The sequence below is a fragment of the Ascidiella aspersa genome, chromosome 5, assembly GCF_963924565.1.
Source record: "Ascidiella aspersa chromosome 5, kaAscAspe10.2, whole genome shotgun sequence".
Taxonomy (NCBI): Eukaryota; Metazoa; Chordata; class Ascidiacea; order Phlebobranchia; family Ascidiidae; genus Ascidiella; species Ascidiella aspersa.
Window position 1 is genome coordinate 26,098,970 of NC_139451.1, and position 20,436 is coordinate 26,119,405.

General features: G+C 35.1%; 1 protein-coding gene across 1 annotated transcript; it reads right to left on the reverse strand.

Annotated features, from left to right (window-relative positions):
* Positions 1-481: 481 nt before the first annotated feature.
* Positions 482-20,240, reverse strand: LOC146145650 (alkaline phosphatase-like). Its single transcript, XM_083390640.1, has 14 exons — positions 20,154-20,240; positions 18,165-18,309; positions 11,608-11,682; positions 10,168-10,452; positions 9,771-9,935; positions 8,767-8,845; positions 7,690-7,774; positions 6,585-6,685; positions 5,952-6,099; positions 5,053-5,187; positions 4,442-4,550; positions 2,646-2,786; positions 1,497-1,658; positions 482-800 (listed from the first exon to the last, which is right to left on the reverse strand). The coding sequence occupies exons 1-14, from the start codon at positions 20,238-20,240 to the stop codon at positions 739-741; spliced, it is 1,779 nt and encodes a 592-aa protein (XP_083246766.1). The 3' UTR covers positions 482-738.
* Between the last annotated feature and the right edge of the window lie 196 nt (positions 20,241-20,436).

Genomic DNA, 20,436 nt, shown 5'->3' on the forward strand with positions numbered 1-20,436 from the left:
TTGCAAACAAAAAGAATGTTGCAACTTGAGCTGTTCAAGTGTCGCGATGCTGTTTTACTACTGCTGTATCTCCATAGTCCAAAGTATAGCATTGCAGCCCGTTTGCAATTAAATGTCACATGGCTGCGCGTGTCGGTTTTATTTAAGTGCTGTAGGCCAGGGTTAACCTTTTTCTTGCTTTCTTTCGTAAACCGAACGCCGTTTACCTTTATTTTATCTGAAGGTAAATCTCTGCAGTCATTCTGTTGTCCCGACTTCTGAGTGTTACAAAATATGAGTTTGTGTAACATTTATATATATGTTATTTGATAACTGTGCGATGCTGTTTTTCTTCTCAATACCCTGTGGTGTAAAACGTGTTTTGCAAAATAATTACACTCAAATTTGCCACTGACGTTTAATCATATTTCAGGGCGAAAATACATAAAGTAATAACAGTAAGCAATCCGTGTATAATAAAAATAATAAATGCAAGTACACGTCTTTTCGTTTCGATTCAAGTCCATTTAAACAAGACAATTGGCGCGAACTGGTGGCACGAAAGTAGTTGGCCTATTGTTGTTGACTACACATTTTTGAAACACAACACTACATTCAATATATCGCATTTTTACGAAAACAACTTTTAAAAATATTTCCATTTTCTTTGGTAGGGGTCAAATGTAGCTTCATTGGTTTACGATTAAAAAAGATAAACTTCTATTGCATTTCCACCGTCGAACGTAGGCTCGTTTAGTATCAGTTTGTAGTGGTTGTTGCAGGCGGCAAACAGTGTGCCCTGTTTTCTTGGGAAGGTGGGTCTGCAATATCATAAAACAGCAGTGTTGCGAACAGGTCATTTATAAATTACTGAAATTCCAGTTAAGTCATTTAAGTCATTTAAAAAAAAACAATCCAAATCAAGTCTATTGCAATAGTTATAAACTTAATTTCCAGTACATCAGTGCAAACATTGACATAAATCACCCAATTATATAAAATATTATTTCATGAAAACACTTAAATTTTAACCCAAGTCATTTTTTCAAAAGACTTAAATTAAATTAAGTAGATTTAGAAACGACTTTAGTCTAGTCAAGTCATTTAAAAACAGTGATCACTCGATTTAAGTCATTTGCTTTTGGTCATTACAACACCGTAAAACAGAATTTGATCAATTACATTAATTCAGTTCAATTACAATTACTGTTTCAAAATGCATTACAATTACATTAAAAACTGTAAATAATTCCATCAATTACGATTTTCGGCATTGAAACTTCAATTTTCTCTATATAAATGTATTGAGCCAAAAGTTTAGCAAATTACAATTAGAATTACACAGAAGAAAAAGGCCTCAATTATATTAACAATTACAATTACATTAAAGCCTGCAATTAATTACATCAATTACAAATTACAATTGATCTAACTCTGCTGTAAAACAGACATTGTGCTACAAACGAACGTTTGCCTTACGTCCTATTTAAAACTGTATAAAAAAGAATAAAGTTTACCCATGCAGGCGGCATAGCTCACTACGTGTGCAATGTGGGTCTGTTCGTGCACTCCGTTAAGCAAATGAGCATGGGGTCCATCTGCGAAGGAAAGAACGTCCTCGGCGCTGTGAGTTTCAGCACGCAAAGAGACAGCGCTTGGTGCCACGTAATCAGCAGTCTCTGTATTATCAATTAATGTGGTTAAATTATCGCTTCACAGTTAGTCACCAAATCCATAGACACGGTGAAAAAGATTTTAACAGGAGTTCGACGGCGTTAATTTAGATTTTCAAGACCACTTACCACTGATTTAAACCGACGCAAGATACAGTTTCAAAAAAATTGCAAACTAAAGACCTGAGCCCGAGTGTAACTTCCCAGTGCCCGTGAGAATTTTTTAACTGAAATGGCTTGGAGGTACAATAGAAGTATAACAGTTTTTAAATGATTAAAGTACAAACTATCAGTATCGGGCGTTTTTGGCCGACAGGAGTATCATTGTTTAAACTGATGTCTATACTCTGTGACATGGATTGTTGTATCCAGGATTTTTGTATCAATGGTCGTAACTTTTTTTTAAATTCCAGAAAATTGTCCTCGTTTAATAGCAAAAATAACATAAAAAATCATAACATTAACACTTAAAAACCTGCTGAAGTTCAGCTTTACGCGTAGGAAAAGCTGTTAAAATCTACATTTTGGATAGGGTGCACAAACTCAAATGAGATGGCAATGTACAGTATTAAAATATATTAAGTTAGTAAGGATAATTGTTCCGCTACATCCGTTCTTTCTGTCGTGCTATTGCCTTAAAATAAATAGAAAATGCCCCCCCCCCCCTTAAATCGCCTGGTTTTCGATTCTGACCACCAGTTATCTGAATTTTCGTTTTTTTACTTCTTAAGCTTGTTCGATATTTAATTATGCAGAATTGTTTAACAAACTGGTACTAAAAGATCTGAACTTTAAAAGAAAAGTCGTATAGAAGTAGACTTGTTTTGACAACCGAGATAAATTTAGCTAAACTGACTGAGTAAATTTAGTTCTGAAAGAAATATTTCAATGAAAACAGTAAAACCCACCCGATCTCTTACAACGCATATTTGCACTATTATACTGTTTACCAAAAATTAGTTTTCTGGATAGTATTAGCGGTCAATAGCTCACGTGTCAAACGTCTTGCACGATAGGGTGATTTCCATTGTAGTTTTTCATATGCCTTATATCCTGGCCCATTTCCGTATATCACCGAGGGATAATAACGTTTACCAAGTGATCTCGCTGGACGCGCTGCATCTTCAGCCAAACCTGAAATAGGTGTAAAGTTATCTGGTTTCAGATGTTTGTTACGATTTGTATAAACGTATAGGTTAATCCCAATATTGGTAAAAAAAATTCTAAATGCCGATGGTGTGGTGAAGCTTATACTATCATTTTTTTAAATATTATTTTATCTAAACGTCAGGGATTTAAAAACTTTTTTGTGGTGTACCCTTTAAAATAAACAATTAAAAGGACAAAATTTGTGTTTTTAAAGTCAAATTCAACTTTTTTCTCGCTCGTTACATGAATGTTAGCAACCATTTAAATTCTCCGCACCCAAGAAATTTCTTTCCACTTGGGGTACGCCTATTTCAGTTATAAGAACCCCTGAACTAGGTAGTGAAGTTTTACACGAAATGTTATTTTCGGACCAGGATCGCTTAACCTTGAAGTGCTTTATAAAAACATTTGTACGTTTCGAACAAATCATAATTCATTTTCAACATGGCGAAGGAACCTTTTGTCATCTTTATTTTACGTTTTAGTACAACTTCCAACCATTATGCTCCAAGCTAAGTCGTATAGTGTTACACTAAGCGCACCAATGCTTTTCAAAATGTTTTTTATTGCATGATGAAACGCCACCAGTTTAACGATTTTTGTAATAACTGCACAAGCCGATAAAATGCTTTGCTAGACCACTGTATTTCTACCTTCGACACAAAAATTCCTAGAACATAATATGGGCTGGATCTATATGAGATCACCTTTCAAGACTCTATTGAAAATTCTAAACACACTTTTCCTCACGGATTGTTATTTTAGAGTTAGACAATGACAATTCCTTGAAAATTACTGTTGACGGCTTTATTCCCATTGTGTACAACAGCATTGAAGCGTCAGCTTTGTTTTAGCATTCAGCTATGTGATAAGGTAAATATTAACGTTTACAACAGTGGTTCTCAACATTTTTCCTTACGAGCCAAATCATAAGCGTGAAAGAAGCGAATCCTTGCTAACCAATTCTCTTCACTAATTTTTTTTAGAGTTTAGGGGGCGAATGGCAATAGAATTAATAATTTTAAATTAACCAATATGACATGTTTTCGTAGTGTTTCCGCAATTTTGCTAAACGTTAGGGAAATCTTTATCTCAATAAATCTAACAATGCGAACTGTTGAAGTCGACAACTCAATCACATCAAACGGCCGCCCAATGTTGGCCCGCGACCCATGGGTTGACAAACACTGAGCCATATGTTAAGGCAGGTGCTCTTAAACTGGGGTCCATGGACCCCTTGGGGGTCCGTGAACCAGTTTATAGGGTCCATGAAGACCTGTTGGAATTTTAGTGTGTATTTAAGAATTAATCAATATATCAAGGAAAACAGTTTAATTAAAAATAAAAGGTTTTTCACTAAATGTATGTTTACACTCCATTTCACTTTCACATTTCTTGGACCGAAAACAGCAGATTTATGAAGTATATTTGTATTGTGATGTCAATTTATGCGGCACATTTTTACCTTTTTTGGGGGGCTACCGTGGTCCACGCGAAGCCAGAAAAAGAATCTAGGGATCCGCGGTAAAAAAAGTTTGAGAACCCCTGTGTTAAAGTAATTGCTACTGTCTACAATGACAGAATTTGCCAATTTACGCTGTTAAGAAAGTATTAAACTATACTTAAAACTAATCGCGTACCCGCCACTGGATTGCCCCGGTTAGAGTTGCTTCCAAACATAAACATATGTCCATGGTCCGCAGTTACAACCAGCAACGTTTCGCTTTTCGACGTCAAACCTTGCACGGCCTTAAACAGAACGTAAGACGAAATGTTAATTCATATAAAATGATACAAAAAGCAGTTTAAATGATTTTGATCGATTATTGTCTTCTGCTATATATTTCACCGGCTGGAACATATCAAACGAACAAATACGATGGTAGTTTTTGTCTGACTGGTGTACAGAATATCTTAATATAAGATGGGAAGTATCCGAAACGTGTTAGTCAAGGGCGTTGTTCACGATTTAAAGAAATCCGCAGAGCCGTTATCAAAATCGTCCACTGTCTAAGTTTGTTAAACCAATGTACAATCCAGTCGGTGAAACATTTAGCAGGAGAATGGGAAAGGAAACGAACAACGAAATGTAACATGGACCTGTAATTGAAATGTTTGTTACTAGTCGTAAATCGATCGGCACTGCTACAATAAATGTATTTACGACAAACTGAATTCAACTGCTAGGCGTTGGGTATCAAAAATACGAATAAACTTTGTTGTTAACACTTAAGTATTGGAAAGTTCTTACCTTAGCAGAGTCATCAAGTTGTTTAAATTCCTCCAGGGCGTACTTAGGCTTGGATCTGTGGTGGCCCTTGTCGATCAAACCACTTTCGACCAGCAGAAAGAAGCCATTCGGATTCTTTTTCAATATACTCACAGCCTGAAAGTACAAAAAGTATATTACAATTAACCACTATACAAATAAAAACTGTTTTGTCGCAGCTTCCTGGAATATAACCGAGTGTTGCTCATCCGGCAGTTTTATTATAATCAATCGACGTTTCTACGTTCTATACAAGAAGCTTTAATCAGGATTATGCAAGTTGCAAGTTGTCTTGTATAGTACGTCGAAACCTCGATTGTTATAATTAGGGCTATTTTAATTTTGACCTAAAAAAAAGTTTTTTTTGTCAAATTTTGACCTAACGAAATTGCCTATTTGTAGAGGCCACAGTTTTTCCTTGAATTGATACCAGTTACCCAAACGTAATATTTTGTCGATTTAAGACCCAAACGTAATATTTTGTCGAAAAATTAAGGTGTTTTATGGATTATAAAAATTGTGTGAAGAATTACGATCAAGAAACACAAAAACTTAGTCAAAAGCTATAATTTGACAAATTTTGACTTTATTAAAAATTTTTACTTTATTGTAAATTTTGACTTTATTTTAAACTATAAACTTCTTAGAAACAGTCCCCTAGGTGCTGAAACCAACTGTATACTTTGATTCGTGGACAGACGAGGTCCTGAAAAATTTTTGACTTGATTGACTTTTGCGGGCCCTAATTATAATAAAACTGCTGGATGAGCAACACTTGGTTATACATTATGCCTGACAGAAATAGAAAATTGCTGGAATATGTTTGAAGAAAAATTTAACATCACCGTTTGTTTATTTTCGCTCATCTAAATGGTTTGTACCTTGGTAACCATTTCCTTGATGGTAGGTTCACTGGGTGGAAGTGATCCGTCCAATCTGTATCCCATCTCACCAGGTGAAAAAAGTCCCAACAAACGATCGGTACTTGCTGGGTTAATGGCGTTCAGCTGATGTCTCGCAGTTACATATCTGTGAATTTGTACAACAGTCACTTAAATATGTACAACTATGACTCAGCCACTCAGATCTCAATGGGAAAAGGCTAATATTGCAAACACTGCGACTCTTACTTTCACGATATTTTTAAAAATAAATTTCCGGTTTATTGCGTTGAACAGACAGTAATGACATTGGTAGTATAATAAAATTTAACTTGACGTAATTCAATGAAACGGCAAGTTTTATTTCGAACAATTGTTATGTTTAATAAATAAAAGCCTCTTAACCGAATTGGTAGGCCTACCTAACTTTCGTCGAACTAATGTAAGCACGACCAATGGGAACGTTTGCTATATACCCGTAATGTTTTTTGCTGGTTGAATAAAAAAAAACGATTTCTCCGACAGGAGGTTATTATTCCGACTTAATACTTGTTCGTCTATATTCTATAATAAGGTTTCATTTCGAATTTAAGTGATCAGCGAGTTACTTTCGCCCTTATGATAGGCTTTTACTTTGCTGTTATTCCTGATGCGAAGCCATCGATCCATTCTTGCGTTAAGTTACGGCGATCAGTTCTCACTTCCATATGCATTGTACCACCGCCCAAAATAACCTGAGTAGAAATATTTTAATTTTAACCCGTATTCGTCCAATTCGAAATTTGAAAATCAGTTGGCACTGCTGAAGAACTACTGAATATTTGTTTAACAGTAATGTCGAAAAGCTTTTGCACAACCTTATTTCGTCATATCAAAGTACGTATATGAGCAATTCAAAAAAAGAGACTTAAGCGCTAATAAAAGGATTTTAATCATTTGTCGATGGTTATCTTAATTTAGTGTTCACGTCATCTGGTTTTCAGACCCTGAAATTGAAAAAGAAGACTATTTTACATAACAACATGGCGCAATGTACTAGAAAAAGTATTAAATATGACAAATAGAAAGCTATTTCAGAAAAAAAATGTATAACACACCAGGATTTGCCTTCGGTTGTTATTATGATCAATGCGTATTTTTTTGTAATTATCTTTCCTGTAATTGTTTTACTAACTTTTTTTATTTTGGAGCGAGACGATGTTTTAAACATCTTTCACTCTTTCTTGCCTTTTATGATATTTTTAACCAGTCTTGTAATTACTTAAGTCAATTACTTGACCACGACTTGTCTTAAGTACACTTAAGTTACTGTTTCTAAATGGCTTGACTTGACCTAAGTCGTTTTGGCAAAGTGATTGACTAGACTTAACTGTTTTGAACGAATGGCGTAAGTTGAAGTGTTTTTTATTAAACATTTTGTTTTTTATAAAAATCGGTTATTTAGCTCAAGTTTTACCAATAAAAAAAATGGCTTGCTAAATTGTTATTTTTAGGTTGAGTTATTGCTTATAATCGGATGAGTTTATCAATTTTAACAGTTTAACGTTTAATTATTATGACAATAATTTGCCTTGGAATTGACTTGCTCTAATAAGGACTTGACTAGGTTTAGACTGGCAATTGACTCTACTTTGACTTGAGATATTTTACAATCGACTTGACTGGGACTTAAGTCATTTCAAAATTACTTGTTTACAACACTGTTTGTTAGCGATCAGAAAGCATATGGCCACATTACCTGTATGTCGTTTCGTTTGTTCAACAGTTGCAACGAAATATCTGTACATCCTGGTAATGTAGTTCTAGTGTCGTCCATAAATCCTCTGTTTAAAACATTGATTTAGAAATTGTAAGTTTCGAGGATGTACGAATGTAATGTCTTGGTCGATTTACGTTACAGTAGAACATACTGTGGAGTCCAATCCACGACGTTTCGTAACCACATTATTCGTCTTTTCGGCTGAGCTAAACGGTCTAATATAGCATTTTCTACGCGGTGAATGATTATTGTCATAATTCAAGTTAGTTATTGCTAGGGCCCGCAAAAGTCATTAAAGTTAAAATTTTTTAAGGACTTCGTCTGTCCACGAAACAAAGAATAAAGTTGTTTTCAGCACCTAGGGGACTGTTACTAAAGAAGTTTATAGGTTAAAATAAAGTTAAAATTTACAATAAAGTTAAAATTTATTAATAAAGTCAAAATTTGTCAAATTATGGCTTTTGACAAAGTTTTTGTGTTTCTTGAGAGTATTTTATGTAAATATCGTCGTGGAAGCATTGTAAATCAGGAACTGCGACACAATTAAACCATATTAACCCGTAAAAGCAGGCAAAATGCCCACTTTGATCTGCAGTAACTTTTATCGCAAATTATCCATTTTTTTTATTGGTTGTTACAAAACACTTCCTCTTCATAAACGTGGTCTTTTCGAAGATCAACAATTTGAATTTTAGGAATGGCCTACTGACATTCTGTAATACAAAAATGCCTAAGTAAGCTTCATCTATCGCCGAAAAAACGATGCACTTTTTAAAATCCATAATACACCTTGACTTTGCAACAAAATATCACGTTTGGGTCTGAAATCGACAAAATATTATGTTTGGGTAACTGGCATCAATTCAAGGAAGAACTGTGGCCTCTACAAACAAGCAATTTCGTTAGGTTAAAATAAAGTTAAAATTTTTTTTTTTTAGGTTAAAATAAAAATGGCCCCAGTAATTACTTAACAGGGCTGCGGATTCGGTTAAAAATGACCCAAGTCATGCGAAAGTTATTATATATACGTTCGGCACTGCAGACAACGTAACTAACCTGTTTATGGATTTTGCGTATGCCGATGCCGGTGTTGCGTGTTGAATCCGTGTGGTCGTTACAATCCCAGTCGATTTGCCTAAAGTTGAATATAAAAACTGTTTTTTTCTGTGTAAACTGGTTTTGCCCAAGTAGAAATATCACCCTTAGTACGTCAAAATGTAAAGCAAGGGACGACCAACGTATTGAGATTGTATTTGGTAAAGAAATAATTTATTTATATTAAAAAAAGCATATTGAAGTATTTAATGTAGGCCTATAGGCATTTTGACAAGGGGCAACCAACGTTAGCACGATTATGGGAGGCAGGACAACGTATTTTGGGTCATCATTTTGCTGTGAAGCTTTTTAATGATTCCAGTGTAGTGTTCACATATCTTATTACATATAGTATAAAAATGGTTGTACCTCCGTCCCATGGTAGTCTGTCTGCCTGTTTTAAATATTTTTATATATACCAGTACAAATTTCACCACATATTTAACTGTAGTTCTGTTTCTTTATGTTCCAAATTTTCAAATCCCAGTAATAATAGTTTTCTGGTGCCAATTTTTTTTTTAAATGTTTGCATTTATCGGGCTGCATATACATTTAACGTGCGTGCCGCGGCCCGCAAGTGTGCAGCGTAGCTCTTTTTAGTTGTGGTCGTGGAAAATAACCTCTACGTATTACAAACGGGCATACAGATAAAGGCTATAGTGCGAGATTGCATGTACATTGTATATACATTATTATCCATTAGAAAAAAAGGATAATGATACATTTATATCTATTGTTTGTCTTGTTTGGGGTCAAGTTATGATTTGTCATTTTGCAGAAATTCTGTCTCGTTTTTTTATCCTAGTGTATTTTTCAATTTTTAAACTCCCCAATACAGCTGTATTTTAAAGCCTCCATGCTAAATCTTCGCTTTCTGACATGTGTTTTATCCCGCCTCTTTTTATGTAACAGTCGTTATATGAATAATAAGATGCAATGGTGAAAAAACTCTTTCGTCGGCTTACCCATTGCCGCTGCCTTCTCTAGTATGGACGTGAGGCGATTTGCGGGTAGTAGAGCCTTGGCACAAGTAGTAGCTCCTCCACTAACGCCAACCTTTCCAGAAAGCGTTTTCACTCCTGTGAGAATGGCGGTCGCGGTGCCGGCGCTGTCCGACGTCTGTTTATTCACTTTAAAGCGGAAATTTGGTTTAAAAATAACGCTCGTGACTGTATTTTAAACTTTCTCCGTTTTGTTTGCTATATAGTTTACCAACAGATACTGCAAACCTCTCAATAATTTGTAAAGGTTATTTTTTTTGTATTGGCGTTTTGCCTAATGTCGACTGGTCAAGAAAGGTGCTATATATTAAAAAAAACTGTTTTGCATGCTTCGAGGTTATCCGCAAAACTATATACTCACGGGTATAGGTCTTGAGCACTCCAACGTGTGGCAGTTTATCAATTGTCGTATTGAATTCTTCTCCAAAGAAGCCCGCTTTTTGCTGACCCATGTAGACCCTGCCAGCAGTGCTAGTTGCCAAGCTCATACCGTCGCCGATCATAACGATTATGTTTTTCGCCTTTCCCTTGTTAAGGTGGTCGAATAGATTTATTGAGGAATCTAGGGCAGCTTGGCCTTCGGTTCTCCAGAAAGATGGTCTTAACTCTTTGGCGTACCTGGCCTGACGGGTGGCGGTACCTTGGGCTGCATTGTAACGATATTTTGTTATGGCTAGCTTGTAAATTGAGGTTCCTATAGCCACATTTACATACAATAGAGAAACCAATGACGTGTGGCTTTAACTTTGGCGTGAGAACAATTGGCTTATAAAACATGAGATATCGACAACTTAAAATATAAGGACGACGAAACTGCCAAAGTCTTGAGATACCCGATACTTGATTGGTTATTCCGATACGAAATACTTTATACGAAACGTATCGCGATCCGATCTGATACCAATGACGTCATAACTATTCTCCAACAACAAAACAGTTTAAATTAAAACTTCCAAGGATAAATTTTACCAGGTCATTAGGCCCTGTAGTTTTAAAATGTAATTACCATCAGTTGCTAACCTAGTATTTTTTTATGAATATACCTCTTAAGGTATCAATTGTTGCATTGGGGGACAAATCGTGGCTAAATACCGATATTAATTTGGTATCGGATCTGCACATTATCACCCTAGTATCGGACGAGTGCCGATAATACCACCTGGCATCGGCTATCGGTATTATCGGACATCTCTCCTTGGGTAGTGTAGGTGTCGATTTGATGCCAATAAAATTTCCTGTCATTTAATCAGAAACAAATTGCCAATTTACGGCAAAAATCATTTTTTGTGCAAAAATCTGAATCTTTACGGATCAGCTAAATGTGAATCCCCCAAAACCATTATTACATTAGCCGGAACCCTTAGTGGTTTAACATCGTATAGTATCACGAGAGATGGATGTCTTGTGGACTTTCTGTCGTGGTTGGAGGAAATGTGATTCACTAAATGTCTGGCGGAAGCCACACATCTAACGCAGTATTATCTACGTTGTAAGGGATGTATATCATAACAGGTTAGCAACTGGACGTAACTTAACATTTTGCTAAACCAAATGTGTGCCAAATATCCTAGAAAAAATGTATTTAAATGGTTCGAATTTCGTTTTTTTTTTATCGGATTGGCTCGCGAAGCTTTTTGTTCAAAATATCGGCTATAAGTATCGGACATTCTTATAAGAATGACATGACTGTTTGGGAAATGTAAACGAGTTTACTTCGTAAAACTGTGTTTAACTATTACAATAGGTTTTACGTAAAATGTTTAGTTTTAAGATTTCTGTTAGGTTTTGAGGATTCACTTACCTAAAAGTACGCCATAGAGCCCACAGAACACAGTTAAACATAGAACAACCTTCATTTCTTTGTAATTGTTTAAACCTGAAATGCAATTAGCAAACAATTCCATTGCGTGAACATATAAAAAAAACAGATGCCTTTAAGTTAAATTAAAAAAAAATTTACTGGGTCATTACGGAGACCGGACTTTAAAAATAGCTAGCTACGCTGGCTTATACAAACTATTCAGCCCAAAGGCCCTATGCGAATAATATTTCGTGTCTTATGATTCATGAACGCTATAGTGCAATTTGTTAAGTTTAAAAAGGCCGTTTTTTGAAGTAATATGAGAACTTTTTATGTGTCTAATGTGCCACGTATATCCTTTTTTATTTGAAGTTTTTTCAATCTAAATAAAAAACGCAGTTGGTATTATTAGACTATATATTTTACGTAATATGCTCCTCCCCTAAACACAAATCCCCAATACGCCCCTAATTTGTACCATACCCTTCACAATATTGTACAACCCTTGTATATCCCCTTGAAAAAATATATCATAACCCTATACTGTAGCCCCTGACAGCAGGATAGAGTAAAACCTATACTCTATAAGAGCACTATGCTCAGGGTTGCCATGCCGTGCTCATTTCTAAGATTTGTGCTTATTTTTGGGTGCAGGTACCACGATACACAAGCTTAAACAGTACATTATATACGAGTTTTGTGAACTACAAAACTGTAGCTGTAGCGTGATTTACATAGTATAATTAGTTATACGGTAAAATTTTATGAACGCCCCTAATGTGGCTTTGGTTCCCTCTAAATCGAGAAACGACTCACAACGCCCCCTGGGGGGTGGGGGGGTATCGCCTACGTTCGGAAACACTGACATATGGAGAATATGGAAAAAAACAGCAATTAGTGCCCACAATGTTATGACAAGACATAAAATTTTTGCTAGAAGTATTACAGCAAATCATCCAGTGGATAATTCTATTAGAAGAAAAACTTTGTTAAAAAGCAAAATGTCACTGGCCTAATTTTTATTACAAGCAAAATGCCCCAAGCCTAAGGCGCCAGGTCTCTTAAATAAATGTTTATGCAAATTTCAATCAAATAAACGCGTTTTTTAGGCTACGGTTTTTACATACAAAAATAGGTGTTTTTAAGTTTTTATTTTACTTTATGACGTTATTCCGCGTGCATATTTTTTTGGTTTAGCGTGCTTATTTTTTGGTATCAGAAGATGGCAACCCCTGACTAGACTGCCTTAGAAGTGAACGCTGTAGATAATAACATGAAACTTTTTCTGCTTGTTATCTTTCCGAACACTTGTTTTCGTTTATACTGAAACTGTACCTTCTATGTTTGCTTCTGTGCTTATAGATTGCAGAATGTATCTGCTATTTTATAGTGTGTGATATTTGCATATTTTTGTTGATTTTTACATGTTAATTTAAAAACCCAATATTTACATGTATCGTGGAATCCTCCCAAAACAATCAGTTCCCCTTAGAGGTTGTTTGAAGGTAAATTACCTCACTGTAACATAAACAGTTACGTGATCACAAATTCGTCCATGTACATTTTGTCCGGTAAGGTACACGTTGATTTCAAGTTTGTTGGCAATATTTAAATACAGTCTTGTGTTTTGTTTTAGTGGATATGGTTGATTATTGTGTACCTTGTCCACTTATAAATGTGTGTCTTGAAAGATCCAAAAAATAGGTAAAAGTGCTTTGTCGGCCCTAATCATACTAATAACTAACCTAACCACAAGATTAGAAAAATGATAAAGCCTATAGCAAACATTACATAGTGGAGATATGACTATGGTACAGGTGACGTAATAAATACGCCAGCTTAAGATATTAACCTGAACTAGGACGTGGAAATTAAAATTCGAATGACATTTTTATCATCACTTACTTTTCAGTATATTATTGAGCATTTATGTTAACCAAATAAGAAAATTAGTTTTCGCACATTCTAGTAGTTTACTGTGCGAAATTTCTTCTTTTTTGTTTAATTCTAAGCGCAGTGGTGTTTTAATGGGTTTTGATTCCTAAGGGCGTTTAAAAACTAAAACCACTGTTAAATCCAGTAATCTATCGTGTAATGATTTTTCGCAGTTAAATACTAATTCAAAAATGTACATTGATTATTTGTTTTTATAAACGTGCCTGAAATCCATATCAGACCAAAGTTTGATTGTAACTGACTAATATTTTTTACCTTTCTGGATTATTCTATCGAATGTTTGGAGGTTGCAGTAGGCCTAAGACGAATTTAAAATATAAAAATCCAGGCAAAAGTATAGCATTTTGAACATTTCGAATAACTCTTTGTTCATTTTCAATATGGTCAGTTGGACTTTGAATAAAGAGATATTCGAAACCTTCGAAATGCTACCTACTTCTGTGTGGGTTTTGATATTCTTACCATATAATAATTTTGTTTAACGCTTGAAATGACAACAACGTCTTTACCGCGATAGACGTAAATTGAACAAGCGTAAAGTATTGATATATGCCAAATCAGGTCCTGTTGCGTTTATTACAACATGATGTACTTGTGAAAATACATTTCCCTATTCTCTCACATTTGCATTTACCTTGTATATTAAAATGCAATTTCGAATCAAGATGACATTGTTAGGGTTGAAGTATAATGATGTGATACTGCACGGCCTATAGAAACTCGATTTGCACTTCTAGCTAAATGCATATGAACCATAACATGTGACTTTTAAAAACTGCAGCAGACTAATCCGTCGGAAAAGTTTTTCTGAATTACATTGGTATTAAGTTTAAGGTTTTAGTTTTCTAATTAGATTAGAATTGGATTTACTGAACTTCCATATAAATTGAAGAAAAATAAATACTAGAGAAAGGGTTGGCAAACTACTTCGAGCCGCTGCCATAATCCAACCCAGAAAAAGTTATTTGGCTTTATTAAACTGGCACTAACAACTTTGTGGTGTCACATGTGACTTTTAGCTGTTTTGCTATGTAAAATGCTGATAAGGGCTGATCCAATATTGTTTATACACTTGGTCATGAGTTTTGTTATATTTAACTGCTGGAAGTGAACAAAGCGTTCGCACGAAGTAGGCTAGATAAAACTTATATTTGCTAAAGGTATCAATCAGCAAAACGTTTGATTTAGAAAAAAGTGAAATATTGGGTAATTTAGCCATTGACTAAACAACCGATAGCTGCACAAAAATAACATAACGAATATTCCAATGCTGTCCACTGACTGTTAAGTCTGACCTTGTTCTGTCTTAAAATTAATAATTACAATACGCACAAGGAGTTAAGGCAGTGTTTTTTAACCTTTTTTACTTGGGGCGCACCTAGAGACATTTGAAAACGTGGCGGCGGACTTTGCGAGCGAAGCGACCGCGAAATTTTTGAGGTGTACCTGTATTTCTCTTAAATCGCTTGTATTTTTATTATATAGGCTTTGTAGTCGCATATCTTTGAAGATACTCCAGCCTTGGGACTAAAACTAGAACAACGTCAACTTCGGAACGAAAGTCAGTTAGGAATAAGGCGTAAATAGGACTAATACCTAATAGTTGCAATAATGACGAAATCGGAATCAGACCTTAATGACCAAAAAAGGCCTATACCATCTTTTATCTAGCCCCAAACACCATTCATAACTATCACCAACACCCCGAATATTTTTAACCCTAACCCAATTGCTAACACCACCAAAAACCTGCCCATAAGCCCAAACAGGGGCAAAAAATCCGGGGCCAAAACAACGGCGCCCAAATATCGACAGCAAACGGCCAGTGCAAGACATGTGTCCTCCAATCATCTCATACCCTTTCCCTACAGTCTCGTGCGTAAATTTGTCCACTGAAGTCTTATTCCGATTATTTCTGGGCTTAATTTGACATGTTTAGGTCTTATATAGACTATTTTATATCTTAATTTGTCGTGGTCATTACCGCGAATTTAGCGTTGTTATGTCATTGGTCTTAGTACTACGGTATTATACATTATCTCATATAGATATTGTTACTTTGTAGGTATTATTGTGTTTTGTACTTGAAAGTACTGTTGAATCAATGAGCTAAGCTTGATAGGAAAGTAAAAAGACATGTTTTATATATTGAGTTATTTTTTCTTTTGCTCCCGGCGCACCAGTTGAGAAGCGCTGAGTTAAGCAATTGTAAACATCATTCAACATTTTGCGATGTGCGCGTTTTAAGGCTTCTATAATCATGTATGTTTGGCGTTTCGGCTACTTTTGGATTGTGCTAGCTACTATTTACCCACAATTTTTTTTACCATTTACGACCAACACGTTTAGTTGGGAACACACAATTATACCTACAGAACAACAATACCTAAACCAGAAAAATCTATAATACCATAGTATTAAGACTAAAGACATAATATGTGTTTTATCTCGCCTCTTTTTCCATTGCAGTCGTCTTGTGTCCATATACTGTTGGTCCTTATATTTGGTTATTATATATGTTTTTATCTCAAAAAATAATATTTAACGGTCGTGAAGTTTTTGATTTAACGTTTTGATATGTACTTGACACACGGATTGTGCTCAAAGCGTTCAAATTAGAAAAAAGTTTTTTTTGAGACATTTTACATTTAAAAATTACTCAGCAACGGTATATTCTAATGGTGAAAAGTCGACTGATTGCTAACGATGTTCAGAACACAACTCAATTTTCCTCAAATATTTTAAACAGGGCTTAGTGCCAACAGGTTCTTAAAACCAAAATTTTATTTTTTATAATTATGTATATATAAACATTTTTTTCGGTTTGTTCCAATTAGCTATGTACAAATGATCTGGGAGAATCGGTTTGAAAATTTGCGTTTAAATATATACGTATTTAACGTTACAAAACATTCCTATTTTTTAAGTAATTTCCCAAAAGTTATGTCCTGCTATTAAAGGAAAAAAGGCGGTAAATAGCGTAAGAGTAATAACGTGCCAATAATTTCACAGAACTTATCAAGGTAAATTCGTTTCTGACCATAGGGCTAATTGCGCACCGACAACTTTACGATGCATTCTCTCGGAGAAATAACTACCGACCCTATCTTTTCTAGCGGTGGCGGGCAATTGCGTGCACTGCGCACTTTGAACTTTTGCAGTATCTTGACGAAAAATATGAAAATTTCGGTGCGCGCCAACATTTCGCCGGGGCAGTACCGTAAGCCGACTCCAAAGGGAATAATCTTGTTTGAGTGCACGAATTTTCGTTGCTCGTCAATATGCCGGTAGGGGTCGAACTGCTCCGGATTAGGCCAATCGTCAGGATCAAAATGAACGCCTTGCAGGTTTGCTATAACCTAATAAAAAAAACGTTAGGCGAAATGTAACTGTATTCGCTTAATTTCCATTTGCTATTTACTCACGCCCAGTGGTGTAAACAAGTCATTTTGAAATAACTTAAGTCCAAGTCAAGTCTTTTTGAATAAATAGCAAGTCAAGTCCCAGTCCAAGTCATCGGTTGCCCAAGTCAAGTCAACTTCAAGTCAAACCCTTGTCACAAAAATAAAACTTTAAAATATGAAAACTGGCAAAATCTTTCCATTATGAGCAACTCAAGTAAAAAATAACACAAAAGCAACATATTACAAGCAAATTATTTTATGTGCAAAGATTGGAATAAATAACGCAATTTTATAAATAATTGCCTAATTAAAACAATTTATTTTAACCCAAGTCATTTGTCCAAAATACTTAAGTCAAGTCAAGTCATTTTGCCCAAAAGACTTAAGTCAAGCCAAGTCATTGACTTAAGTCATTACAACACTGCTCACGCCTATAGGGATGTACGACATTACATTTTAATACGATACCAAGTGACGTCATTACTATGCTCAACTAAGCAAAATGAATAAAGTTAAACGTTTAAAGGTATTTTGTCCAGATTACTATTAGGCCCAAAAAGTTTTAGCGTTGATAAATTTAGTAACGGCCAGTTGCTAACCTACTATTTTCGATAAATTTATATTTCTGTAGTGGCAACATGGGGAGCCAGTGGAAAAGCAACGCGGTACCTCATACTTTCTTGGATAAAGGCGCATATGAACGGTACCTCTGATCGTTCTGCCATCGTTGGGTTTCCAGAAGACCCTAAAGCAGCAACAGGCAACCCACTTAGTTCGCCTGGTCGTAACTCGTAAGAATGCACAACATAAGACGGGCTATTTGTTTTAAAACACCTCGTATAACAAAGGCGCTAGGAAACGCTTACGAAGAACTTACAGCAAAATATGCTTCCCAAAGGCAAGGGCCGAGACAAGTGGGCGGTAATTAAAATTGATTTTCAAGTTTTACATCAATAGCCCTATTGACTTCGGTAAGCCTATACTAAAAGTCACGTTGCGTAAAATTAAACAATTAAAAACGTAAAATTAAAACCAAAAACTAAAACAGTAAAAATGGATTGCGGCCATATGGCTTATTACAGTCGACAAAACATGCACCTTTTGACATTAACTGATTATTTTAGTCAAAATACTAGTCGGAAAAGGGTCATTTATAACATAAATATAAAATCAAGTACAACAAGAACATTTCTCTACCAAAAGTGTTCTTGATTTCTTCATTAATAATTTTGTGGAACTGGGGAAAATTGATATAAATCACAAATATCCACGAGAGCACGTTGGTGGTTGTTTCTGGTCCAGCTATAAAAAAGTCACGGCAAACTGTCGTCAGTTGATCTTCCTGCGTACCATAAAAACATATACGAAATATACACAAAAACACAAACTGAATAGCCTTTTCGAGATTTTTCCTTAAGGCCAACAATCACAACATTTTGGTTCCCGAAAAAGTTATAAGATAACAATTGGCATGCCAGCATGTTTGCGAACATTTCCTGTAAATTTATTCTGCCATATACTTTCTAATACAATAAAACTTTATATTATATTACATTAAACCCTCGTTCTTCGGCTCGGTTTCCGTTTTGTTGTTCGAACAGGAATGCATCGATGTAGCCTCCGATGTTTTCGCCGTCAAATTTTCTGCGATTTTCATTTATGTGTCTTTGTATTTCACCTAAATAACCATCGATTGAAAATGTTAAAAACAGCGTTGAAATAAAAAAACGATATTTAACACCATTGAAGTGGCTTTACAGGTTTTTTTAAGGTTTGTGCTCAAACAGCAATTAATTTTAGTCCATATTTCATTTAATCAATTATTTTTAAAAAAGTATTTTTTCATGAGCTACTTTATTTCAAAAAAAACTATTGTTGTTCTACATCATTAATACAGCAGCTAAATTATATCTTACTTTTAATATACTCCATTTTTTTGTCGAAACCTTGCATCGCTGTACGAAAGTAAGGAAGTTTGGCGATGGGATTCCAGAGACTTATTAAACCAAGCTTTGTTGCATGCTTTGGATCCGTTAACCTGTCTCAACATTTTATTTGTACCTTATTTCTCAAATAATTTTTTCGCGAGCTAGCAAGTGACAAAAGGGGAACTGACATTGTTAATAATTATCGGGCAACACTGTGTTAAGAGGCATTGTATAACATGATATATAACATTTTTTTATATAGTATGAAAAGTTTAAAGACGACGCTTCACAAACAATTGCTATAGGAAGAGATTGGCCGTATCAAGTATAAATTCGTTGATCGTCATTGTAAGTTCAAAGATGACCTCTATATTTTATTTGTGCCAACCTTATTTCTCGAATAATTTTTTCGCGAGCTAGCAAATGACAAAAGGGGGACTGAAATTGTTGTTATATTTGTTATTAATTCTCGGGCAACACTGTGCTAAAAAGTTTAAAAGGCGACGCTTCACAAACAATTGCTCGAGATTGGCCTCATTAAGTATAAATTCGTTGATTGTCCTCGTAAGTTCAAAGATACTTTTGACCTCTATATTAGAGCACATAGAACACCTCTACCGACTTGTTATGGTTTTAGAAAATATTTCGTTTTCTATACCTCATTCGAAATACATTAAATTTCATATACTATACTTTACTTACAACAACGTCGGTGTTTGTAGAAACTTGAAAGATTGGTCCCCAAAGTCAGCACGTTTTCCAAAAATTGTTTGTGAGATGATATTTGATGTTGCTTGGTACAATGTATGCTTTACATATCAGGTTAATCTACTTAGTTTAATTAAGTTAAATTTGTTATATTATTTTAGTTTATTTTGCTAAATTGCAAATAACCATGTTGGCCATGTGGTATTAGCATTTCTATCGCAACACAGCCAACGATTTTAATTAGATAGTGTAATAAATAAACTTTTTAAGTATAGTCATCGTCGATCAGGCGCGAATCCAGAATTTTCGTTTGTGGTCGGAATTGTTTTTTTTTACATCACAAAGTGACGTCATAATGTTACGTAGCAAGTTTACTTAGACACTACGTCACCAAGTTAAAACATTACGTTACCAAGTTAATTTTAGACATGATGTCATAAAGAAGTTACGTTCAAAGCACAACACAGTTAGTTTATCTGTGCCTTGCCATCCCTCCTTTATTCGCGCCTATTAACCAACACGGCATTAGCAAAACAAAACAAAAAATAACCTGCAAGTCAACTTGCTTGTCGGAGCTTTGAAGTTTCTCCAAATATTTCACAAATAATTCACTTTCCTTTTCAATCATGACTTCCATTTTGAGTCCACGACTTAATAAAGTTAAAAATGGTTACACAATATAGTATAGGTAGGAAAACGGCGATATACGCACACAGGAATACGGTTGACCGATCTAAAGGGAGTATATTCAGCTATACGTAAAATCCAATTTTCTATACAATTATTTTCCGAATACTATTTTTTTTTTCAAGAACCACTACAACGCTAAATGC

Coding starts and splice junctions, on each gene's coding strand:
- LOC146145650 (XM_083390640.1), bottom strand. CDS start 20,240: ATGGAAGTCATGATTGAAAAGGAAAGTGAATTATTTGTGAAATATTTG. Junction 10,453..11,607: donor GCTCTATGGCGTACTTTTAG/GTAAGTGAATCC, acceptor GTTACAATGCAG/CCCAAGGTACCGCCACCCGT. Junction 5,188..5,951: donor TCAAGGAAATGGTTACCAAG/GTACAAACCATT, acceptor TTGTACTTTCAG/GCTGTGAGTATATTGAAAAA.